Source organism: Elaeis guineensis, chromosome 8 (assembly GCF_000442705.2).
Source record: "Elaeis guineensis isolate ETL-2024a chromosome 8, EG11, whole genome shotgun sequence".
NCBI lineage: Eukaryota > Viridiplantae > Streptophyta > Magnoliopsida > Arecales > Arecaceae > Elaeis > Elaeis guineensis.
The window spans coordinates 11,222,114-11,248,734 of NC_026000.2; the positions used below are offsets into that span (position 1 = coordinate 11,222,114).

The 26,621-nt window shown below is 35.3% G+C and overlaps 1 protein-coding gene across 3 annotated transcripts in view; it reads left to right on the top strand.

Annotated features, from left to right (window-relative positions):
* Positions 1–26,621, top strand: part of LOC105050058 (alpha-N-acetylglucosaminidase) — a 35,756-nt gene that overhangs the window by 8,452 nt on the left and 683 nt on the right. For 2 of the 3 annotated variants that reach the window (XM_073261549.1, XM_073261551.1), the window contains exons 5-18: positions 125–210; positions 878–972; positions 3,276–3,357; positions 3,680–3,786; positions 6,147–6,177; positions 7,522–7,639; positions 9,000–9,047; positions 11,743–11,851; positions 11,965–12,068; positions 13,635–13,733; positions 24,002–24,112; positions 25,767–26,011; positions 26,183–26,420; positions 26,509–26,587. In XM_073261549.1, coding sequence (XP_073117650.1) covers positions 125–210; positions 878–972; positions 3,276–3,357; positions 3,680–3,786; positions 6,147–6,177; positions 7,522–7,639; positions 9,000–9,047; positions 11,743–11,851; positions 11,965–12,068; positions 13,635–13,733; positions 24,002–24,112; positions 25,767–26,011; positions 26,183–26,420; positions 26,509–26,587 — 1,552 coding nt within the window. The remainder of the gene's footprint in view (positions 1–124; positions 211–877; positions 973–3,275; positions 3,358–3,679; positions 3,787–6,146; positions 6,178–7,521; positions 7,640–8,999; positions 9,048–11,742; positions 11,852–11,964; positions 12,069–13,634; positions 13,734–24,001; positions 24,113–25,766; positions 26,012–26,182; positions 26,421–26,508; positions 26,588–26,621) is intronic. The other variant, XM_073261550.1, reaches the window with a different exon arrangement.

Genomic DNA, 26,621 nt, shown 5'->3' on the forward strand with positions numbered 1-26,621 from the left:
GACCATAATCTTTTCATACTGAATAGTTCAGAATATGAATAGGAAAGCAAACTTATCAAGATAGATTAAATTATTTGAGTAGGTTAATGTTCATTTTCTGACTACTGTTGCTTTTGCTTTTTAGAGGTTTAATATAAGTGGTTCAGAGTTGGATGATTTTTTTGGGGGACCCGCTTTTCTTGCATGGTCACGTATGGGAAACTTGCATGGGTGAGTTTACTATCCATTACAATTTTCTCATGTATAATAGATTGCTTTTAATTCCCCCACCCCCAACCCCCCCAACAAAAAAAAGCTTTATATCTGAAATAAGTTTTGTTGCCTCGGTGCATTTCAATGTGCTTTTTAATCCTTTCCTAACTTAAAAAGATTTTCTACTTTTGTATTACTGAGCCTAAGGTTGTATATGATTATAGATGACTAGGTAATGCACCTGGGATTCTTGAGAGCGATGGAAACAGATATGTCTTATACTCTGAAACTTATGAACTATCTCAACAAAAAAGGGAAAACCAATGGCTGATTCATGGGAAAAAAGAAGACATGCCACTACCAAGTAGTTAGTTTCAATTTGTTGATCAGGACTTTTGAATTTGGGCCAATTACAAATTCATCCTAGTAAAAAGCTTGCTGTGTCATCTATATAATTTGGAATGGTTTCACCATCTGGTGGACTTTAACTAGTGATCTTCATCTTACAAACTAGGGAACTTTCCTACGCATGGTTATACAAATAAGGATTCCTTATCTGTGCATCAAGAAGATTTTGGTGCCTTCATTTATATTATTTGACTAATTTTTACGATATGCATCACAAGTATTGAATGGATGCTTTGTTTTCTTTGGTTGTAAACATTTTGTAAGTGATTAATGATAGATGGGGTGGACCACTTCCTCAGAGTTGGATTGATGATCAACTTGTTCTTCAGAAGAAAATTCTAGCTAGGATGTATGACTTTGGAATGTCTCCAGGTATTGACTTGAAAATACATGAACTTTTGCAATTTGGTGATGAATCCTTGAAAACACATTCTTCTATGAATAGACAAAGATGTACAATGGCTTTCAGAAGGTCATCTTGGTTCACTTGTTTGATATTTGTTTCATTCCATACAGATTTTTTATTGTTAATGCCAAGCATTTCTATTTGGTTAGATTTATTTCATAATCTGCAATTTTTTTTTTCATGTCCTTAACATATTTGTTTCTTGTTTATTATGTAGGAGGAATGATCTTGAGTGTTGCTTAGTTTATGAACATGTATAGCAGATGATTGGTAGAAAAAGCAAATGATTGGTAGGAACAAAAATCTTGGCCAATGAAGCAAGAGCTAATTTATTGAAATCAATGGGTCTGATTGTGAAGATAAATTCCAGATTTCTGGCAGATCAACTGAATTGTTGTTTCATTTTCAATGGATGTAACTCTATACTCTTTCATTATACAGAAATTCTAGAAGTTGATGGGCAAGAAATATATAATTGGTGATAAGCTTTAAAAACTTTGGCTAGCCGGACAGCAATACAACAAGGATCAATTTAAGGCAGAGTTACGAAAGAAAGAAACTTACATGGGAAATAGGATGTTCTATATCATTTAATATAAAAGAGTTTAAGAAATATATGAATGGTAATAGGACTTTACTTTAGTGTGTTTAAGTAAAAATTCTTTTTTAGCTGTGTTTTTCATTGTCCAACCACCATTCTTTAATTTTGAGCAGTGATAAGATTTTTTCCCCCAAAAATAATGAGATTTGATGTTTAGAGTTAGGTATTGTAGTCTTGCTATTTAAAGGTTTGCTCAGAACATACTATGCTGAGTATCATGCATCTGTGGAAAGACATGCAACATTGTCTAGATATATCATCAAGTACTATGTATTAAAATGGAAAGACTTACAACATTGTCAAGAGAAAAAATGGCATTATTAGATACCCTTCTAAACTGCTACTTTTCCTTTTCTATTTGGATCTTTTTTTTTCCTGCTTATCTTGTATAGATAACCATGTATGTTTTGGTCATTTAAACTAACAATCTAACTGCTCTAAAGCATATTTTGTTATAGTAAATATGCATCCCACATTGATGCTCAGGACCTAAACATTTGTATAAGTATCACATTACTGTAAAAATTCTTAACCAAAAATTGAAAAAATAATACTATACGAGACTAAAACAATTAAATCAAAAATAAGGAACTTGTATTTTGAAAAGAACTATTAGAAATCATTACCTCCTAACCATAACCATCAATCACTTTCCCAACTAGGTGCAGTTGGATTTATGAATGTTTTGGCGAGACAAAACACTGGTTTTGTACTATAGAATTTCATATCAATTGTTTTGGGAAGATATTTCTATCTCATAGAATCACCAACTTGTTTGCCAGTATTATGTGAAAACCAATGCCAACTAATATGAAGCATGAGCTAAAGCCAGTTAAACTTAAACCACATAAAGGACTCATTATTGCTGATCTTGCACTTTTAATTAACTAAACATGCTTGTTGATTCTGTCCACTTAATGTGGTAAAACAAAAAATAGTGTAATGCCCAAGTTTAACAAATAATGATGTTAAGAGAGGAAGATCTTATATAAATTAACAACTTAATATTATCTTGTTGGTCCTTAGCCTTTTTAAATGGTTAAAAAGCATTGTTGCGAAATACTTTCTTTCTGGGGTGGAAATGCAAGTGGTCAATGAAGATAAATATTTTCTCTAAATACCAGATTTCATCTAAAGTATTCATTAGACATTATATTATTGAACTTGCACTTACATTGTCCTGATTTTCATTTTACTCCACTTGAACTGTGGTTTAATCAAAGTGTAGATTGTGCACTGACAATTGTTTAACTGATTTAATTGATTTGAATGTAAAAATGTCTGTTGGCTTTAAGAAAATACCAAAAACTATAGAATTGTTCCCTTAATCTTTATATATTTGAGTGACCTGTAGTTACTAGACTTTGAGGTAATCCTCCATCCATCTTGGAAAAACAAATGAATCATAAAAGATGGTCTTTATTTTCTTTCAGAATTTTTTCCTTGTAACCATTGTGCGTTATACCATAGACTTGTGATATTCATGCTTTTACATACTTATGACATGAACATTACATGAATCTCAGTATCGTGTCTTATCTGTATAAATTTTTCTCCTGAATCATACACTCTGAATTCATCAAAGAAAATTTCATATTTACTAATTTTGTATGTATTATCTCATATGTTGATTTAGAATTTAAGATATTGCTATGATCTTGCTTGCAGTTCTTCCTGCATTTTCTGGGAATGTTCCTTTGGCTTTAAGATCCAAATTTCCTTCAGCTAAAATAAACCGCCTTGGGAATTGGTATGGTATTTGCTGCCTTTAAATTTTAATATAAGTGTGAAAATATTTCAATCCCTTTAGAGTGATTAATTCGTAGGGAGACCTTCTGGAATTGTCTTTATGTGGCTTGATAAAAATGGAGTTTGTATTTATTGTTTCATTTGCGATGCAGTATTTAACAATTGGCACTTTTTTTTGTGGGTGCACGTGTTCGCGTTGACCCATTCAATTTAGTAACAGTCTTTTAATAAGATACCTAACACTTCTTCATTTGCTAATAGTAACTATTATGGCATGTGCCTAATGTATGGAGTTATCCAGATGGTTACTTGTTTTGTTATAGGTTTTCTATTGACAGTGATCCAAGGTGGTGTTGTACATATCTATTGGATGCAACTGATAACTTGTTCATAGAAATTGGGAAAGCATTTATAGAGCAACAGTTCAAAGGTATAAATACTAACTCTCTATGATCTATTTCATAGTCACAAAAAATAGGATAGTTAACAGGTGTATATTCCAACCATGGACCTAGATATCAGTAGACTTTGTAGTATAAGATATAGGAGTACTTAGCAAGTATTTCAATAGAGAAGCATGCTTCTTAATTGTATAACTCATTTTTATGTTGTATACTTAACAAAAACTGAAATTTTTGTTATAAATTGGGAAAGAAGAAAAAGAAATATTGATAGGAACAATACTTTTAGCCTGCTAGATACTTGGTTTTTACTGTTTGCATTTTTTGTGCCCATACGGTTATAGTGATGTCTTTGATAAAACCCAACTTTAACAAAAATACACTAACAGACTGTTGCATACTTGCATGCATGCCCATAATACCCTAAGGGTTGAATATGAGTGAGGTTTGTTTTTTGATGGAAGGAATATGTGAGAGGCTTTTCAAGAGGGCTATTTGTATGTTTGCTACATAAGTGTAATATGTATATCTGATGTATCTTTTAGTAAAACTATATTAATGAAAAGAAAAATGAAAAGATAGTTTCCCACTTTGTTTTTTGTTGTTTCCCAGTAATTTGATTCCTAGGAGGCTTTTTAGTAATATATATAAAGTCCACTTTCCATTTCATGCATTCTTTTAGTTTTTTTCATCATGAACCATTTCTTAAACACAGTTCAGACTTCAGAGTTTTACTTCTGAGCTAGGTGGTTAGGCATCTGTTATAGATTTAATATGCTAAAATTTCCATGTTGTCATGTACAAGATAAAGGCACATGCTATGCACTAGAGGCAAACTTAAGTTGTTGTCCAAAAAGCTAAAAGAAGAGACAAATTGGAGTATAGTCAATTTTTGGATGGGCAGGTCATCCAAGAAAGATGACCAATATGGATTATTTCTTCTTGCTCCCTCTCTGTCCTCTACCTGTTCTTTCATAACTGCTGTTTCTTCATCTCACCCTTTCCTCTTCTTCTCCCTCTACCCCTTGGCCTTGCCAAACCAACTTCTCATATGCTCTTCACATGATAATCTGTATCCAAGGAACAATACTTTATTGTATATCCTTAGCATAATTATACCAATGTGAGAAACAGTGGTCGGTATCAGCACCAGAGATGTATGATCCTTTAGTCATTGATGGATAAGTTCTGGCCATGACAGTGTCATCGTATCCCTGGTGTTGACAATGAATTTTGATGTTTATTTATTTATTTATTATTCTTCTATATGGATAGCCTAAATCTAAAATTTGCTGTGTCTTTTAATATGAAAGTGAATCAGAAATTCAGAATACAGATGAAGGCGCACTGTTAGTAGATGTATAGAATTAAATTACAAGACAAGAACAGGTTTGAAGCAAAACTAAATTATAGAGGAAGAGTTCAGAGAATATAACTCATGTTAGATCCATTTCTGGCTTCTAATCCAATCGAACCCTCTCAGTGTAGTCTTTTGTTCTCTCTGATTTCACCTCCGTTGCTACCTCTCCTTCATCTATGGCCTTCTCATCCTTTTCTACTTTGCCTAGCAACCTCCTCTACCTTAGTCCCTTCTAGAAGTAGCTACCATACTCCTCTGTGATCACTCCTTGCCCTGTCTCCACCTCCGTTGCTATGTTCTCCTCCAGGACGTCTTCTCACTGCCACTCTTGCTGTCCTTCGTCCCCCTCCACCACCACCCCCTCTTTTTTCACCTAGCATCAGTGGATGTTGGGCAAGGAGTATGCAGCAGAACCTGGCAAAGGGGGAAGGAGAAAAGGTACAAGAGGAAGGTGATTTTCCTTTGTTTATTTGATTTCAGATCTGTTTGATATAATGTTTCACATGATAATCTTATAGTCAGAAATTCAGGAGATTCCTCTTTAGAGGAGTTTTTGTGCATGCCCGCATGTGAGCATGTGCGTGCACACATGTCAGCATGTGTGTGCATGTGTGCGTTGTGTGTGTGTGCGTGCGTGTGAGTGAGTGAGTGAGAGAGAGAGAGAGAGAGAGAGAGAGAGAGCATTGTCACATTTCTTGAAATTTCAGATTCATCAACTTTGACAGATGCAACTGTACTTTGTGAGAGGCGCATCATTGATGCCAGATGAATCAGCAACCTCTATCTTTTAGTTCTATTACCTTTTCTTTTGCAAAAAAGGATTTATATAAACTTTTTTCCTTTTTTAATAAGAATTTGTGTACTTGCACTTATCGCCTCTATCTTATTAAATCCACAAGTTGTGTGACATGTGATTTATGTGACTCCATATACATCTACAAGTTATGGTGATTGGTGACTTAAGCTTGCTTCCAAAATTCCTGTCTCCTGTATCGCAAGTCTAAAGTTGAATCTTTGTTTCTTGTGCAGAGTACGGTAGGACTAGTCACATATACAATTGGTACAATTTCTCCACTTCCATCTCCTGGCAAACTTTTTTAGGAGTCTTTTTGAATTTATCTCATTTCTGTTTTGTTAGACTTCATGGGTTTATTTAATGTTGTCCGTTTGATGTATCAGAAAAAAATTCAACTAATAGATTATAGAGTAGACTGTACTAGTTGCTCAGAGGCACAGTAACTCTTCTTTCTTTCCGGTTGTTTTCTTTCCTCTTAGGTTTATTTAATGTCGTCCGTTTGATGTATCAGAAAAAAATTCAACTAATAGATTATAGAGTAGACTGTACTAGTTGCTCAGAGGCACAGTCTTCTTTCTTTCCAGTTGTTTTCTTTCCTCTTAATTTTACCTGGTATTTTTCTACTGTAAGCTGATACATTGCTAACCAGTCATATGTTAATTCTTAACTATATGGTCATGGGTTCTCATATTGTGGATCACATTTTTGTCATCTCAACTCTTCAATCTTTTGTTTCATTACAATGATAGGTGTAGATGTCAACGTTAGACCAATAAAATTGTTATATATGCCGAGCAAGATAAAATGGATCTAGGATACTGCTGTTTTTCTGCTCAGTGTTTGGATATGTTTTACGGTTAACCAAAACAGGGAATGTTTAAATGTTTATATGATGACCCAAATCTACCATGAAACAGTTTGAAGGCTAACTGACCACATAGAGTTAAAATAAAAAAAAAAAATCTCCAGATCTGAATGGCGTGTCTATTTTTCATAAGCAGGTTGATTTATATACATGGAGGGAACAGGTTGATTTGACATGCAGATGTAATAGAGAAAAACAGAAATGACAAAACATGCTAAACATCCATTAGAGTTTCCCCCTTTTAATCAAATGATCTTGTTCCTTATTTGTTCTACTGTACATGAACCACCACTCACATGAACTTGAAGAAATCTGTTACATAGGTCATAAACAAAAGAAAATCAATTTATGATTGGTTTTGACAAGACCAGAATTTTGTGTTATACATTCCTTCAGGATGCAGCTAGGTGACCTGGGCACTAAGACCCTTTATTTAATGTATCTTTAGGTATCAGACTAAGTTCTTTAAAAAAGATGAGACATAGGAGTTTTTCATGCATTTGGTGCTTAGTTCATGCAGACAGGTATTTTTCATATATAGGTATTTTATGGTCCTATTTTCTGACTGATGTCATTGGCCATCATTGTTTTTGGTTATCATCAGGTTTTTCTAACAGTAATCATGTTTTCTCTTTTTGGTTTTATCATTAGAAATTTCACTACTGAAATGCCTTTACACTGTCTTGTAATTTCTCATTGAGTTGAGTTTGAGTTTTTCATTGTACTCTGCATTTTATATGCAGTGATACTTTTGATGAGAACACTCCACCTGTGGATGACCCAAAGTACATATCTTCATTAGGTGCTGCAATTTATAGGGGAATGCAAAGTGGTGATGATAATGCTATATGGCTAATGCAAGTAAGCATGCTACAATTTAATTTTATTTTTGCCTTGGTTTGCTAAAGGATGCTTATGTTACTCATGCGTTATCCATCTACATAGTTATGGATCTTTAGAATAAGGAGTTGGACTATTGAAGTTTGCCTTCATATTGTTAAAATGGATAATGACCCAACATCTATCTGTACTTGTAGTGCAAATATATCTTTTAGAGAGGTCATGCTGCTAAATAACCATTCCTGTCAGCCTTTGGCCTGACTATTTAGTGCAGCTTTATGAATCCACATTTACGTATTATTACTATTATGGTGCTTCTTGATTGTTATTAAAATCCTTTTAGGTCCTTTCTCACAACTACAATCTGTGTTTGCTTGGGTCTCGCCCACTTCTTTCCTGCCCTTTCAACACAAATTCGAGCACCTACTTTTGCAGCATTCTCATATCATTATTATATATTTGTATACATTCTCTAATCTCTCTATCACTTTGCACTCAGTTAGTGGAACTCACTGAAGCAAACTGAAATTTGAAAATAAGTTGATTCTACTTCTAATAGGGAGATTACCCAACTAAACAAATAAACAATAGATAAACAAGGAGCTACTTAACAACAGATAAACAACACTCTTTCATAAATCTCAGCACAATATAGGAGCAGAACCAGTCCAAAAGAGTAAAGACTAAAGAGATCAACCTTCCAATTAGCAAAAACAACTGAGATCAAATTTAGAGCACAAAGATCAGGTATTTCTTCGGATTCAAGAAAATACCTAAAATCTAGAGCTTCACAGCTCAGAAAAGAAGAGGAAACAGTGGCAGAATGCAGACCTCTCATGCCTGACACAGTGATATAGGGATCAGAAGGTGCTGCAGGTTGACTTCTCCGAACCCTCACTTCCAATACTTGAGCTAGAGGCTTCTTGCAGAAGCTTCTTGCTTCAAAAGTCAAACCTCTTTCCTAACCCCAGCTAACATACATGTCTCTTTTTCAGAAACCCCCCACAACATAATTACCATTACAAACAGGACCAAGAGACCAAAATGACTCAAAATCTGTCCCAAATAATTAGTGACCATAACTAGGAAATCAAAATGACCAAAATACCCAGGACTAAACAGATGATTAAAACATCGCCAAAACTCTGCTTTGACTCTTACACTAGTATTAGCAACTATTTATCTATTTATAATGATTATTTGCATTACCTACACCTTCAGTATACTCATTTGTGAACCTGTCTTTCCTAGTTACACATTTTAACATTTTAATTTTTACAGCATTTATCTTGCTTTGCAAAGCTCCTAGAAGCTACATTATTGTTTTATATATTTCATATTTTATCATACAACTCTTATTGAATTTTGTGAGCTTTTGTAGGGGTGGTTATTTTCATATGATCCATTTTGGAAGCCACCACAAATGAAGGTAACACTTGTCTTATTAGGATATCTTTTATTAACACTTTTGATCTCTGTGACATTATCTTACATTTTTACTTGAATCTTTGCTCCATTTTTTTTTTTTTTGAAATTTCAGTGTATTTATGGTGTCATCTTATTACTTGGAAATTGTAGGAGAAAAGTGATGTGTAGAAGTCCATTGACTACAGTGGAATATATTTTTGAGTCACACTGTTAAGTTGTATGAGGGGTTCATAAACTAAAGACTAAGAAAGACTGTGTTGGTCTCAAAGACTAACGTATATTCATGTCCATAAGATTAAGAATAGTGGTTATTTTCTTTCCTAGCACCTACGAGAGAGTTTTAGAGACGGGAGAAATATCTACGTGTAATATCAACTGAGAAAGAAAAGATGCTTTTGGGCTCTGTGTATGTAGTATCAACTCAGAAAAAACATATGAGTCCCATCAGTGATACTTTGTGGACTTTGGGGCATGTGCATTTGAGATTAGACGATCTATGTTGTTTAGGAGATATGCTAAGGCAATGCTAGATGCAAGATTGCTAATGAAAAATTGACCTTCAAGTGTCAGCTCTAAGTCCATCACTTGTCCTCCACCGACCACCATGCTTATATGGGTTGTTATTGCTGATGGGTGAGAGGAGGATAGAGTAAAGTAAAACATTGGTATCATGGTGGAAAGCCTTGGTGATAAAGCCCTAAAAAACAGTAGGAGAAAGACAAAAGAGGGCTACACAAAATTCATTTTCTGTGGAAATGAAAATGGATGCATATGAGGTGTAATAAAAAATTGTTGTTCAAGGGATATCATAGTGTAACTGTTGACTGGCATGTTATGTGATCAGCATGATGCTTTAGCAACTTAAGGGAAACTCTATAAAACAACAATATGACCTACATTTGTAGAAGAGCCCCTATATTTCTAACAGTTAATCTTACCTAATAATGATTTTAACAACCTGTTAATCAGCTGAAAGTAACCAGCTCAGAAAGGCCCTAATGTGAACTATATGTGGATGTATACATCTATTTCTGTTAATATGAAATATATGCTAAAATTTTATTCAACAAGTTCTTGTCTATGGATTTAAATCTACAAATTGGTTTTTGGCTATATATGTATTTATGCTTAAATATTACTTAACAGAGAATATGTATATTTAGTCATTTAAACAAATTAATTGTCTGAAGCTGGTTGCATAACAAACATGGCTTCATGCTGGATTTGCTATCTGTTTTGGCCCTGGTTGGCAGGTACCAAGTCTTAAGTAGACGACAAGAAGTAAATAAAATCCTGATTTTGAGAGCAGGTTAAAAGACTGCTTGGCAGGCTGTCCAAATTATTAAAAGCATGATAATCATCAATATAAAAACACACAGTGCCTGAATGATGTGCAAGACATATGTTCTTAATTTTGGACTTGAGTTGGGTGGTAAGTGATATTGGATAACCTGTCTTAGTTCTGTTAATCAGATTAACATCTTATGTCCATGATACGTGTCCAATAAGATTATTGATAATCAAATTCATATAATGTCTGTTTTATCATTGATGGCATTTGTGGAGGCTATTGTGTCATATTCCATTCCTGCACTAAATTTGATGAGCAAAAAGATGTGGATATGATTGAAGAAGATATGATGTTGTAAGGTCTTTGGGAATGACAGAAACTGACGTTAATTATGAGTGCAGTTCGAGCAAAAGAAGCTACAGGGGTAAGTTTAATTCTAGCAAGGCTTGAAATCTTGACCATACTGCAACATCTCAACCCAATATCATGCACATATTGGCCTGTGGCACTGAGGTGACTTCCTATTTGGTGAACACTGAGTAGCTTCCAGGGGTGTTCCATGTTGTACAATATTAAGATGCGAATGATATGCAGTTGAGGCATGAGATTTCAGACCTTGATTTGTCATAATAGTTACATAAGAAAGAAGAAGATGATCTGAAGACATCATGTCTCTTCTTTTCAGTTGGTTTGGTATTGGCGCTAAATCGCACTTGCTCGGTCAGAAACTGACAGTGGGTCCATCAGCTACCAGAAGAGTGGGGGACTTTGACCATGCAATTATGTAGAATACTATGATTGTTTCCAAGATACCTTAAATAGCCCTTGAAGCAAATTTCTGGCTTGGACCATATAACTTAAGCAACACCTGTTGGAAGATTGCAATATACATATATTTATAAACATGGGTCTGGTATATGGAACAAATATGCATGAAATATAACAATAATCAGTTTATAGCTTTTAAATGGTCCATAAGGAGGAGTTGGAACTTGGAAGGGATATCAGAAATTTAATCAATGATTACAAATGTGAAATTATTTGTCTTTAAGGATCTAAAATGGAAAACACATAAGGCCTCTAAATCCTACATGCAGGTTAAAAGAACGGATTAGAAAAAACTTTAGCTGTTAAAAGATGTCAAAACTTTGGAATAAGGCTTCTAATTGTGGTTGTGGTTGAGGAGCTTGTGCAATAACAACATACTTGCTAGAATAGAGTAGAATAGTACTACGCTTCGGTAGTCTCATTTGTAGTTACATCTTAAAATTTATTTAACCTACAATTTGTTAATGGTTCAGAAAAGATCTGAAAAACATGCATGTATTGGTCCTAACTTTTGAATTAGAAATTTAATTTCATATTTAATTTTCATGCTTCCATGTGACATATATTTTGTGTTTAGGCACTCTTGCATTCTGTTCCTATTGGCCGAATGGTGGTTCTTGATTTATATGCTGAAGTAAAGCCCATATGGATCACTTCTGACCAATTTTATGGTGTTCCATACATCTGGAAAGTTCTCTTTTTCCCTAGTACTCCTTTTTAGGTTCGTTGATATTCCAAGAAAGTCTTGAATTCTCCTTGTTTTTTATTTTTGATTGTAGTATCTTTTTATGCTTTTTCAGGTGCATGCTACACAATTTTGCTGGAAACATTGAGATGTATGGGCTTATAGATGCAGTTGCATCTGGACCTATTGAAGCTCGTAAAAGTGAAAATTCAACCATGGTTTGTTTAAATACTCTTTATTAAGCATTGATTATCTTTATCATTGTTGCTTCAGTAAAGCTAGTGGGAAACTTATTAGCAGTCAGATTGAATGAATTGTTATCAAGGTACACAATCTTGCTCCTGGATTAGTATGGTATAGAAGAGTACCGTATTGGCACTTGGTATTCAGAAACATACTGGTATGGTACCGATTCACTGTTTTTTTATTTTTTTAAGCTTTTGATCAAGGATTTAAATCCCGACGGGATGGGGGCTGTCCCGTCTCGTTCCTTTGGCATTCCGGCACCAGGGATGGGTGTGGGACCCCGAAACGCACTTTCGGTCTTGGTCCCAGCCATCCCAGCTTCATCCTGATCGGATCAGGCACCGGCACGGCCGTCTCGGTCGTGCCCTTTTTTTTTATGGCGATGATGCTTCGAACGGGGAGAAGAATGAAGGAGAAGCCAAGAAGGGGTACCGACCTCTTTCTTTTTTTGCTAGCAAGTTGGCGTCGGCATCGTCGCTGGAGGGAGCACTGTCTTCTCCTTCGACTCCGCTTTTTCAAGAGGAGAGAACGTCGGGAGGGAGGCCGGGAGAGGAGAGCATGCCGGAAGAGAGCCAATCGAGAGGCCGGAGAGGGAGGAGGGAACAGAGAGGACCAGAGGCGGCGGTGGAGGGGAAGGAATTAGGGCTCAGAGACATGGAGCCTTCGGGCTCTCGCACGGCCACTCCGGATGCAGCCACTCAGGGCAAATCCCGAAGGATATGCACGGTGGACGGCGCACAGTCCGGAATCGGTGCAATACAAAGGGTAGCGTGGCGTGTTATCCATCGTGGGATTCGCGTGGGATATGGTGGAGAGCATGCAATCCGAAATCGGTGAAATACAAGGGGTAGCATGATGCCGTGGAATTTGCGCAGTCCAATTGCACCTGTGCATGCAATACGGAGGTGGGATATCATGCGAAGCACGGCCTCTTCCTCGTCTTTAAAAAAAAAAAAATTCGCGCCCGTGACTCCATTTTGCGCCAGGACGGCCATCGGGACGCCCGACCGAGATGGCCATCGGGATGGGGTGGGACGCGAGGCGTCCCATTCCGGGCAAAAACCGAGACGTCCCCATCCCACGGGATTTAAAATCTTGCTTTTGATTATAGTTATTTAAAGGTTTAGGGATTTTGAACATGTAATTTAGGGTTGTTTTAACTTTTAATGTTATTTTAATTTTGTATTTGGTCCACAAGTTATAAACCACATCATTTATTACCACGAATGACATAAAGAAGATATACACTTTTTAAAGAATAAAAAATATTATGTGTTTTTGGGCATATTAACGATTTTTATAATTTAATTTCACTTGTGGTAATTTTACCAGAAAACAAAGTTAATTGCATGAGAGCGACAGCTTAGTAGTAGAAACTATATTCTAGCAACTGCTGATTCTAGATAGAACTCCTGTATAAATTGTTATTCAAAGATATCAATACTAACTATATCATGAATTTTAGTAGAAGCAATGTATTCTCAAGAGGTGTATCCTATTTTCTTGTTTACAATTTTATTTCCTTTTCTTGTTGGCAGGTTGGCACTGGAATGTGTATGGAGGGCATTGAACAAAATCCTATTGTTTATGATCTTATGTCTGAAATGGCATTTCATCATGAGCCAATAGATGTAGAGGTAACATTATCTTCTGTTTACAAACCTCTTATTTTTTTTCAATTTTTTTTTTTTGGATACCTGTCAACTTTTCAGTTTTGAAGTAAACAAGGTGTAGAACATTTAAAGTTTTCCATTATGTTCTGTATCACCATATTCTGGTGTCATATTTCTCTGAAATAAATACATATGTTTATTATCCGCACCTTGTTCACGAACAACATGTCTGTGCACAATTTTTTTTATGCATCAACCTCCACTGATCTATATATAAGTGTTTAGATTTGAGAAGCTACAAGGCAGTAGTGTTTACTTAATCTTGCTCAACAAATATTTCTATGTACATTGTAAGAGTTAAGATAATTCACCTATATTTACAGATCATAAGAGTATTATGCCCTTCAAATCCATCATTTTTCATTTTTTTTCATCAACATTTTGTGAGATAATTGCTCTTAAATCTTGTGTAACTTTGATTGATATATTAGATATGGTGCATAGAGTTATAGAAGGGAGAAATGGGTTCCACCTACTAGGCATTTCTGCACAGTAGGCTTCTCGTGATTTGTAATGTAACCTAGTTCTGCAATGTTAAAGTCAAACCATTGCACTAAAAGATGCTGGTATTGATCATGGTTCTTGATTTTGCAAGTCATATTTTCTGGCCATAGATTGGCAGGTTATGTGTCATGTGCCATTATCATGTCAACATGTGGCACAGAATGGCAGCCAGGCATGCTTTGCAATAAGGTTCACATGCATGGATACAGTATCCTGCTTCCTGAGTGTTTATTTTTTTATTTAAAGTTGAAGTTAATTCCAACTTCTAACTCGGTTAAGAGTTATCTTATTCAAAAATCAAAGATTAAAAGCAAACTATAAGGTCGTACCATCAATAATCATGACATTTGTACATTTTGATTGCTGTCTTACGTGCGCAATGTATAATTTGAAGTTTATAACATCCAACACAACCTTGTTTTGTATGAATTATGAATAATGTAAATAGACTCCATAACCATAATTTTTCAGCCTTTTCCCAACTATATAGGATTGCCTTTATGGATCTTGATTTGCCAAGTTCATAGTTTGATATCTGTTATGACAGGCTGTTGACCTAACATCGACCCTCCATCTTTCTAATCTGGGCTTGGGATGGGCCATGGCGGTATTAACTATATGAATAGCTTGTCATTTAAAATATTTGACTTTAACTATGAAGACAAGTGATACAAATGGAGATACCATACATAAGACAACTAATACTATGAAGACAAATGGAGATACCATATATAAGACAACTAATACTTGAATCTCAATATAATTAAATGCTAAGACAAACAATACAATATCTAAAAAAGGTAAATAAGTAATATCAAGCTTTGAGATCCCTACTCACTTCTTATGCAGCGGGATGCTTGTATATATCCTCATTAGCTAGAATGTGGGTTTCATAAATGCCAATACTATCATGTACCAGTACCACCAATCATGTATCATGTTATGGGTTTGTATATGCGAACGCTATGAGAAATCCCTGTATTACTACTACAGTATTACCACTCTGCATATTATTTTGTATACTTCATATGTTGCACATGATATTATCTATACAAACCTGAGCAATGTGCCTAGATTTTGGCATCGGAGGTTCTACCAGGTGAGGCTGTTGTGGATAGGGGTGCAGTAATGCCTGGAGTCTACATCTGCTGGACATAAGGGTCTGAGACAGTCTGCCCTTACAAGTTGTGTATGTTGGGGTTCTGATCTGACCCTCTGTAAGATATAAGATGATAAAACTATTTGTCATGTGTATATGTTGAACATGTTGCTATGAAATTCATGCTGATATGATGGCAAAGACATGGAAGAATTATCTGAGACCTCTGACCCTCATCATCTATTCATCTCATCTCCATTTGAATCAACTAATGACCACCTTCTCTTACAGCCTCCATGTCTCTAGGATGTCTCATGAAGGATAGCCTGCTGTGGTTGTCACCTCCTCCTTGCCCTCCTCCGATATCTCGAATGCAGGTGGAAGGATAACTACTCCTAGTACGTTGATTTTCATCTTGTTCAGTGATTAAGATAAAGAAACTGCAAAAAATTTGAGTAGAAAAGTCATGATTTTCATAAACAAACTTAATATGGTGTTAAGGTGATTCTTCTAATGTTGATTTGTCATGAGACAAGTTCCAATTGAGGTTAGTGGGGTTCTTAAATTCTCTCCCTCTCTTTTCCCCCTCCTCTCTATCTCTCTCTCGGTGATTGTTAAATGAGACTCTTATGGTGGGTTTGAAAAAGAGAGAGAGAGAGAGAGAGAGAGAGAGAGAGAGAGAGAGAGAGAAGTTACAGAGTCTTTTTGGGATAATATTTGTTTATATGAGTTACAGTGAACCTTAATGACTTGATGAATGTGGCCTGATACAAATAAGTATCCAGATGCTGTACCTTGCTTCTCAAAGCCTATATGGCACATACCATACTGTATGCATAGGTACTTTCTGGAACTTAATCCTGGAACTGAAACATGATGTGCTTATTTTTCCTGATGTTATTACATATCTAGATGAAGAAGCACACCCAGTTTCAATGTACCATTTCTTTGATTTTTGATAAAAAGATTGAGGACAGTTTTAATGTATTTGCAAACAGTTTGGTGTTATGCCAAAGCATAAACATGGATGCAAAAGTAACTGGTCTAATCAACAAATTCGTCGCTGATATCCTGATATTAGTTGGTACTAAGAAATGGTTGGATTGTGTGAAACTTCATTAAATGAATAAATAGACTATGATAGACTGCAATCCTACTCAGCATTAAAATCATAAAGGTTTTCTTGCAATAGGAAACTCCGGTTTGGCATGGGCCTGGCCATTACATAAATGACCAAAAAGTCTACAATACATGGCTCGAAGGACTGTAAATTAGAGTACAGTATACAATAATAAGCCAATAAGGCATCCAAGCTAGCTATTTAATACACAAGTGCCCTTCTTTCCATCTTCAGGAGGACTTGAGCATCTCAGTATCAAGGCTTCATTGTATTAAAAGATTTTAATGTGATAAGCGGGAAAACAGTGTTGCCCAAGGACTCTGCACCTGATATGTAGCATTGAATATGGTTAGTACTTATGAAAAATCATAAATTTAAGTATAAGTTCATAAAATAAAAGATAAATCTTAAAGAAAATAATGAAAAAAAAAAGAGAATTGGGAAATTAGTTTTGCATTTAGCTTGAAAACTTTTTATGACTTAATTACAATAGGTTATAGTGAAGCATCAATGAAGTCACGCTAACATATGACAGTATTGATTGGTTCTCCATTTTAACATTTGAAGTCACTTTGAGTCAGGAATTCGGTTTAAAAAAAAAAAACTAAAATATTTTCTAAATACCGGAAAATGTAGAAAATGGAATGATAAACTCTGATTTCCTTGTTGTTTGATTAATATTTGTCATTGTCAACAATTTCACCAAGGTAACTAGTAGGTGCCACCTTTGCAAAGCCCTAGCGAGGTAGGTACCCAAGGTTTCTTGTTTTAATGGTTCTTACTTCCTGTCTCATTGATGATTGGATGCCGGCTGCCTTATACTTATCATTCTATATTGCTTGGCACCTAAGGCTTCTTGCCTGCATGTGAATGAACATTCTTTATGTAGTTCACGTTTTGCTGATAGCTGTCTGATACTTATCATTCTATATGACTCTATTTAGCTCCTTTAACTTTTTTACAATAATACCTTTATTTTTTTACAATAATATTTACTTTATGAGCCATCTTCTTTCCATCCCTTACTTCGATATATTTTTATACTGCTAATGCTTGCTCTGTTACCCTGTTACTAAAATTTAGTTTGTTATGCTTTGTGAATTGTATGATGGTTATGCTTTAACATTTTTTGCTGACAACAACTAGTGCATCTTCTTTTCATCTCTTTCTTAGATGTATTTTTAATTAATTTATACAGCTAATGGTTTCCCTGCTATCCTTTTACTAATTTTTAGTTTGTTATGCTTTGTCGATTGTATGATGGTTATGCTTTAACATTCATTGCTGACAACAAACTGTGGTAATCCTAAACTTATCTTCTGGGGATTGAATTATGCAATTTTTTTTCCTTATGGCCTTTTTTATCGCCTCAAAATGAATCTATTTCCCTGCTATATGCTGAGATCTACCTTCTGTCTTGGTTCTTTCCCAGTCTAGGAAAACTCAAGAGGATATCTCCCCTATTTGCATTTGCTTAAACAGCATTACCAATTTAGTAGTTGCTCCACTTCTCAGATCCTCAGCATGCATGTAGCTCTGGTTACATTGTACCGGCTTCTCATTTTAATCACCACCAATAAGTTACGAGAGTCCTTGCTTTTAAATTTCATGACAAGTTTCTTTCCAATGGAATGCTGATGTTCTTTGAGGATTAAGAGTTGCTAGTGTGTGTTTTCAAAATTTGATACAAGTACAACCATATCTTGATTCATTAATATAACATGAAATGATAGGTGTTGCTTGTGCAAATTAAACCTTCATCTAATAAGGTGAATCAGTTTGTCTTAAAGCACTACAAGCACAAACAAATATCAAAACGCCAGCCTGATATCTTTTTCTTATTTTTCCACGATACCATCTCACCGAGGTTCTGTAGTTATGTTGCTGTTTAAATTGTTCCAGCCAGCATTTGTTTTGATACTGTAGCAAAGCATGTTGCATTTACGTTTATGATGAAGCACAATGTTATGTTATGATTTTTACTTAATGTGTGATATTTTTCCTGGTTATGTTAGGAGATTTTTTTGTTGCAGTCAAGAGAGAAGGAAAAAAAAAGATTATTAACTTAGTTGAGTGTCATATTACCTAAGACTTTATTTCAGTAAACCAATGTATGATAAATTATGTCACTAGAAGCTGCTTGTGAAGGTGCAAATTAATCTTCCTCTGGAACCGGATTTCTAAATGTTAATTGTGAAAATGAAGAACACCAAATGCTTTAAGATTTGGATTTAACTGGACACAGGACAGGTGGGTAAAAGGTGGCTTGCATTTTCATTTGTTGATAGAGAAGGCAAATCTCAAAGCATGAATTTTAGAAGGAACGAGCATAAATGTGAGAGGATCACATAATGTCAGACAATTAAATTCTGGTCACTACAGTTTCTTTAATATTCTTTTCCCGATTAGGGAACTCTAAACATGCTATAGAATACTTTTAGGTTTCCAGTTAAGTGGATCGTGGATCTTCTTATGTGGCACGTTGCAGTTAGCACCTACATTTCTCCCATGAGGAGGTTTTTTGTTTTTTGTAGTTTAGGAAAATAGCAAGGTGCATGTATACATGCAAGAAGAATTTGTTTAAATGGTTTGTACATTTTGATTCCAGAATCATTTCTTTGATTATCCACCACCTGTGTGTTAGGAAAAAAACAAAAAAGGAAGAGGAGGGTGGAATTAGTTCTCTGCGATGAAAACACTACACAAGCAATGAACCAGAGTTAACACAGTTTTTGTGGAATGGAAACTTTATTAATGCCTTGTCAAAGACTTCAATACAGTACCTTTTTTATAGGTATTCACGGTAACAGACATTCCCATCCATTACTAACTAATACCCCACTATAAGTCATGGGCCTTCACACTCGGTCACGTAACAGCCACTAACTCAACTAAATAACTAAGTAGATCATGGGAGATATGCACAAAGGCCATGTTCCTAAATTCTAGTGCACTTTGAATCACCCACTTACACACGTTCAACACTCCCCCTTGATTCAAAGTTGCATACACCAAGGAGTGATCTGAAGTAGAAATGCTTGTTATAAGGAAGTGACTTAGTAAAAATATCTGCAACTTGTTCATGTGTATTGCAGTACTTTAGCTCCACCAGTCCTTTAGCCACCAAGTCACGAATAAAATGATGTCGAATGTCGATGTGCTTTGTTCTTCCATGAAAAATTGGGTTTTTTGTCATTGCTATTGCTGCTTGATTGTCGCACATTATATTAGTACCTCTTTTTTGAGGTTGACAAAGATCTTCAAGTAGCCTTCTCAGCCATAAAGCTTGACAAGCTGAAGATGCTGCAGCCATATTCTCTGCTTCAGAAGATGATAAGGCCATTATTGCTTGCTTCTTTGAACTCCATGAAATAGCTCCCGATCCAAGAGTGAACACATTGCCAGAAGTGCTCCTATCATTTACAGAACCTATCCAATCACTGTCTGAAAATCCAAACAAGTTAAAATTAGTTATATGTGAATACCAAATTCCATAATTCATTGTCCCGGCGATGTAGCGTAATATTCGCTTAGCGGCTCCAAAATGATGCTTGGTTGGATTATGCATAAATCTGGAAACAACACCAACAGAAAAGGCGATATCCAGTCTAGTATGTGTCAAATAAATCAGGCCACCAACCAAACTTCTAAACAATTTTGCATTTGCCATTTTTGTACCATCTTCAAACCTCAACTTCTCATTTATGTTCATAGGAGTGGCTGCCTCTTTGCAATTTAACATTTCAAATCTTTTCAGCAAATCTTTAGCATATTTCTCTTGTGATACAAAAATTCCTTCTTCACCTTGCTTAATCTCAAAACCAAGAAAATAATGCAAAAAGTCCAAATCTGTCATCTCAAATTGTCTCATCATGCTTCTTTTAAATTCTTGCACAAGAAAATTTGAAGAATCCATGTATATCATATCATCAACATAAAAGCAAACTAAAAGAAAATCGTTATCTTTCCTTTTTAAATAAAGTGTGGGTTCATTCTCACTTGTCAATTCATTTTGGTAAAAATATGAGTCAATCTTGGTGTACCATGCTCTTGGTGCCTGCTTCAATCCATAAAGAGCTTTCTTTAGCTTGTATACCTTATCCTCTTTGCCATTAACTATGAATCCATTAGACTGACAAACATAAACTTCCTCTTCTAATTCACCATTTAGAAAAGCAGACTTAACATCAAATTGATAAAGAGGCAATTTTAATTGAGCAGCTAATGCCCGAATAATTCTTGTAGTTTCAAATCGAGCAACTGAGGAGAAAATTTTTTGAAAATCAATTCCTTGCTGTTGTGCATACCCTTTTACTATCAGTCAGGCTTTGTACTTTTGGATGCTTCCATCTGCATGATATTTAGTCTTAAAAATTCATTTCAAACCAATTGCATTTTTACCTTGAGGCAAGTCCACTAACTCTCATGTTCCATTTTTTTCAATAGCTGCTATCTCCTCTTTCATAGCACTGCGCCATGTCTCCTCCTTTATTGCTTCATCAAAGCTTATCGGATCTGAAACAAACAAAGCAAAATTACTAGTTTCATAAATTTCTGCTCATGATCTGAATTTTCGAGGGGGACTTTCATTAGAAGATTTTGAAGAAGTCGAGCAACTGCTACTTGGTGAGATTGGAGGAAATGAATTTGTCAAAGAAGTGCTTGTACTTGCTATAGTCGAGGAAGAAGTTGGATCTCCTAGTTTTTTATTAGGAACTTGAATTTCTGACTCTTCTGACTTGTCATTCCATTTTCAACTTGCATTCTCATCAAATATCACATTTCTGCTAATAACAATTTTACCACTAATTGGGTTGTATAATCGATATGCTTTGGATTGTGGACAATAACCAATAAAAATGCACTTTTCTGACTTTTCATCAAGCTTATGACGATTTTCAGAATTAACCAAAGTATATGCAATCGATCCAAAAATTTTCAAATGGCTTACTCTTGGCTTTTTACCTTTCCAAGCTTCATATGGAGTCATATTGAGGACAGCCTTGGTAGGAGAGATGTTTAGCAAGTATACTGCTGTTGCAACAGCTTTTGTCCAAAAAATATTTGGAAGGCCCTTTCCTTTCAATAAACTTCTAGCCATTTCCATCACGGTGCGATTTTTTCATTCCGCTACACCATTTTGCTTAGGTGTGTATGGTGCTGTAAGTTCCCTATAAATGCCATTTTCATCACAAAAATGATTAAATTCGTTAGATAAAAACTCACCACCTCGATCTGTATGAAGGGCCTTTAAAGAACAACCACTTTGCTTTTCAACCAATGCTTTAAACTTTTCAAAAGCTTCAAATATTTCTGACTTGCATTTTAGAAAATAAACCCAACTCATGCGGCTATAGTCATCTGTGAACAACAAAAAATATCGACTCCCACTCAAGGTCTAAGTCCTCATAGGCCCAGAAAGATCAGCATGTATAAGCTCAAGAGAACATCTTGCTCTCTATGCCTTTCCAATTGAAAATGACTTTTTACATTGCTTTCCATATATGCACCCTTCACATACATTATCAAAAGAGTCAATCTTAGGCAATCCATTCACCATATCTTTTTGATTCAACAATTTTAAACCATTTATATTTAGATGTCCATATCTTAAATGCCACAAAAGAGATTCACTCTTCACATAAGCAGTCAATGCCTATCAATACTTGAAATTTCAAGTGGAAATATTTTGTTTTGTGTCATTTGAACATTAGCTATAATTTGGCCTGAACTTTTCTATTTAATAGCACATGAGGCATTATCAAATAAAATAGAATATCCATTGGTAATTAACTGCCCAACACTTAGCAAGTTATGTGCCAAACTAGGAATATAGAAAATATTATGAAGATGCTTTACTTTACCATGACTTGTTTTAACTGCAATTGTACCTTTCCCTTCGACTTGAACTTTCTTATCATCTCCAAGTCTAACCTGCATCTTAAGTGATTCATTAAGATCTTGAAACATAAATCTTGCTCCAGACATATAGTTAGAACATCCACTATCCAAAAACCAAACCTCATTTAATTCATCATTAACATGATAACAAGCCATGAATAACTTTCTTCTTCTTTTTCTTCTGCATAACTGACATGCTTTTCTTTGTTCCAACAATTTGCCTCTACGTGCCCAAATTTCTTGCAATGATGGCATTGGATTCCATTTTGATTGCCTCAATACTCATTGGATGATTGTCGGTGATCATCAAATCGCCCATGGCCTCAGTCTTGACTTCGACCTTGGCCACGGAATCCACCTCGGCTACGATTTCTTCCTGTGGTTCTATCGGACTTATTTTTGAGTGTAGAGGTCTCCCCCTTCACCTGAAATGCCTTCTCTTCGACTTTCTCAGTCGATCTGTTCATTCTAGCATCATGAGCTTGCAAAAAATCCACTAATTCATCAAATAAAAAAATAAATAAATCCTTAGATTCCTCAATAGCAGCAGCAATATGATCATATTTTGGAGTTAAGCTTCTCAAAACTTTTGCAACTACTAATTCTTCATAAATCTTTTCACCATATGATTTCATTTGGCTAACAATAGATGTAACTCTGGATAAAAATTCTTGCAGCGATTCATTGTTTCTTATGAATAAAGTTTCAAAATCCCGACGAAGAGACTGAAGTTTCACAGTAATTACCTTTGACGACCCCTGAAACTCTTTTTGCAATATTGTCCAAGCTTCTTTTGCAGTAGTTGCAGCAGCGATTCTTGAGAAGATGGACTCGTGAACTGCTTGTTGAATGAAAAACAGTGCCTTGGAGTCTTTCTTTCTATTTTCTCTCAACTATGCTTCTTCATCTGGATCTGCATATCCATTCTCAACCAAATCCTAAAGGTCTTGTGACATAAATAAAGTATTCATTTTAATGCTTCAAAATTCATAACATTCACCTTTAAAGATAGAACTTGAGGGTTGAGAAATGCTTACGGAACCTCCAAAGGCTGCCATGTTGCTACCCAACAGCTTACCTTCTCACAACAATATTAGCCACGAATTTGACTTACAAGTCTTTAAGCTGCAACATCATCAATCAGTTGTCTTTTGTTTGCCCACACGTAATCGGAAGCTGGCCACTCTGATACCAAAAATGTTGGGAAAAAACAAAAAAGGAAGAGAAGGATGGAATTAGTTCTCTATGATGAGAACACAATACAAGCAATGAACCAGAGTTAACATAGTTTTTGTGGAACGGAAACTTCATTAATGCCTTGTCAAAGACTTCAATACAGTACCTTTTTTATAGGTATTCACGGTAGCAGACGTTTCCATCCATTACTAACTAACACCCCACTACAAGTCATGGGCCTTCACACTCGGTCACATAACAGCCACTAACTCAACTAAATAACTAAGTAGATCATGGGAGATATGCATAAAGGCCACATTCCTAAATTCTAGTGCATTTTGAACCACCCACTTATACACGTTCAACACTGTGGTCATGCTCTTCAATGGTACTTTGACTTCTGGCTTCTTGATTTTCTTTTTATTCTTTCAGATGTGGATAGATCTATACCCAACACGGAGATATGGAAGGCCTATTTCTGCACTGCAAGTTGCATGGAAAATACTATATCATACGATCTATAACTGCACTGATGGTGTTAACGTATGTTCAACTTCTTTTTACAATACATTTGGCTCATTTTAGTTAATAATAGGTCATTGTATCCCTCTGTATATTAATTCCAATGCTTTGTAAGCTATAATTTGTGGTCAGAATAATGTTTTAATAAACTCATAATATCAATCTTTTGGTACGTCTTTCACATGCAGTATACACAAGCATGTAGAGTTGGGAGGATTGACATTTTAGTATCTCAAGAGTGTGTGTAAGGTTTCTATTCTGGACATCATTTCTGCAATCTTGATGCTAAAAGTCAATGAAAGAAACAAATTCAAGAAGAATACAAGCATTTTCATCATTATTTTGCTTTATGGTACTTAAGTTGACCATACATGATCCATATGCAGCCTCTAGTTTCCACAGTTTTGTCCTACCTTTATTAATTGATTGACGTGTGACTGTAAGAGTAAGCAATTTCCTGTAGCCATTGAGGTGTTATACCTGCCCCAATGCAGTATCGAGGTCCAGATGATAAAGATGGAAAGGATTGGCTTTGACAGCTAAGCTAGTCATATGTTGTTGGTGGGGGGGTGTGGGGACTAAAACAATAGATGGATCCCAATTCTATGCAAGATTAACAAATCAACCTATGAGCTAGTTATCCTCAACTATCAAAAAACCACAAGCTCTTCATGGAGAACCCTAGGTACTTCTCTCAATGACTCTGCCTCATTAACTAGTCCATCAATTGATGCACCTTAATGGCAAGTTTTTGCCATCGGCCCATCGCATTTTCATAAGTAAAATACTAGAATGAAAACTAACTTCAACAACTGAAATTTAGTTGTAGATATAAATTAGCAATCAAGATGACATTATGACCTGTGTTCACTAATTTCTCCGAGATGATTAGAAGAATTGATTAAAAAAAAAGATCAATAATTTAGCTTCATTAGCAGATACAAATTAGCAATCTTGATGAGGGTTTATCATAATCTTTGGATAATATCTTGAAAATTACTTTTTCACAATGTAGTTTATCTTAGATGTAAAGAATAATTGATTATAAAAGTAATAATAGCTAGGAACATATTTTTGAAAGATTGTTTTTAAAGATTTTTCCTGATAACCAGGACACTGTACTACCTTCCAATTTTCCTAATAAATTGTGCTGTATGCAACATAGAATACCTATTTGTGGTCAAAGTTTATTTTGTGGACCTCATTAGGAAGAAACTAATAGTGTCATTTTAAACAATCCTTTACCCTTGGAACCTAGATATCTAGTCTCTCTGCTTTAGCGGGATTAAGATATTATTATGTTGGTTCTGTTGTCTTTTGTCTATTAACTTATCCCAATTCTTCACTGGTTTTCACTCATCACAGTTTTTGTTCTTTTTCCCTCTTGCAGTGTACTTCATCTTAATAATAGGAGTTGTCTTTCCATTGTCTGCTCCTCTGACATTTAAATTGACTTTTCTTGTACATGCAATTGTTTGATTATTATGTCTAAGAGAATATGATAACACATATTTAACTCCAATATCATGGTATAGAAATGAGTTACGGAGACCATCATTGAGTTGTCTGGATACATTTGTTTTTCCCCCAGTTCCATTTCCATTTGAGTGAAACTTATATCTTATTGTCTGAGAATTTCAGCTTCGTCATGTAATCCTTCAAGATTTCGTTACAGGACAAAAATCGAGATGTAATTGTAGCATTTCCAGATGTTGATCCATCCATCATTATGATACCAGAAGTATCTAAAGCTGCAAAGCATCAGTATATCGATAGACGATTATCAGAAAGAGGACATATGAAGGAAATATCTGATTCTTATGACCAGCCACATCTATGGTATTCGACTATTGATGTCATATATGCATTAAAACTTTTCCTAGACAATGGTGATGAAGCATCAGATATCCAGACTTTCAGGTGAGGGTAAACTTATTCTTTTACTCGAGAGAGAAAATATTTTGAGGGTAATTGAAACTTAAGAACTGAACCAAATTGATTGTGGGATCAGATGACTGATGTGTTCAAGGAGTACAGAATGCTTGGTTTGGATAGTGAATGTAATGCATGCTAACTTATTGTCATCCATAGGTATGATCTTGTGGATCTCACACGGCAGGCATTAGCAAAATATGCAAACCAGGTTTTCTTAAAAGTCATAGAAGGCTATCAACATAATGATATCAAGCAAGTCACTTTCTACAGTCAGCACTTTCTTGATCTTGTCAAGGACTTGGACATCCTTTTGGCCTCCCATGATGGATTTCTGCTTGGGCCCTGTTTAGAAAGTGCCAAGCGCCTTGCTGAAGATTCAGAGCAAGAGAAGCAGGTAGTATTCTTGGTACCTCTGTATAAATTAATTTCTGTAAAAGCTTAAACATTATGGATGTTGAAACCATTATGTCCGTGGTTTGCAGTTTGAATGGAATGCAAGAACTCAAATAACCATGTGGTTTGACAATACAGAGACTGAAGCTAGTTTGCTTCGTGACTATGGTACATGCTAAATTTTTCCTATTTGATGCAAGAA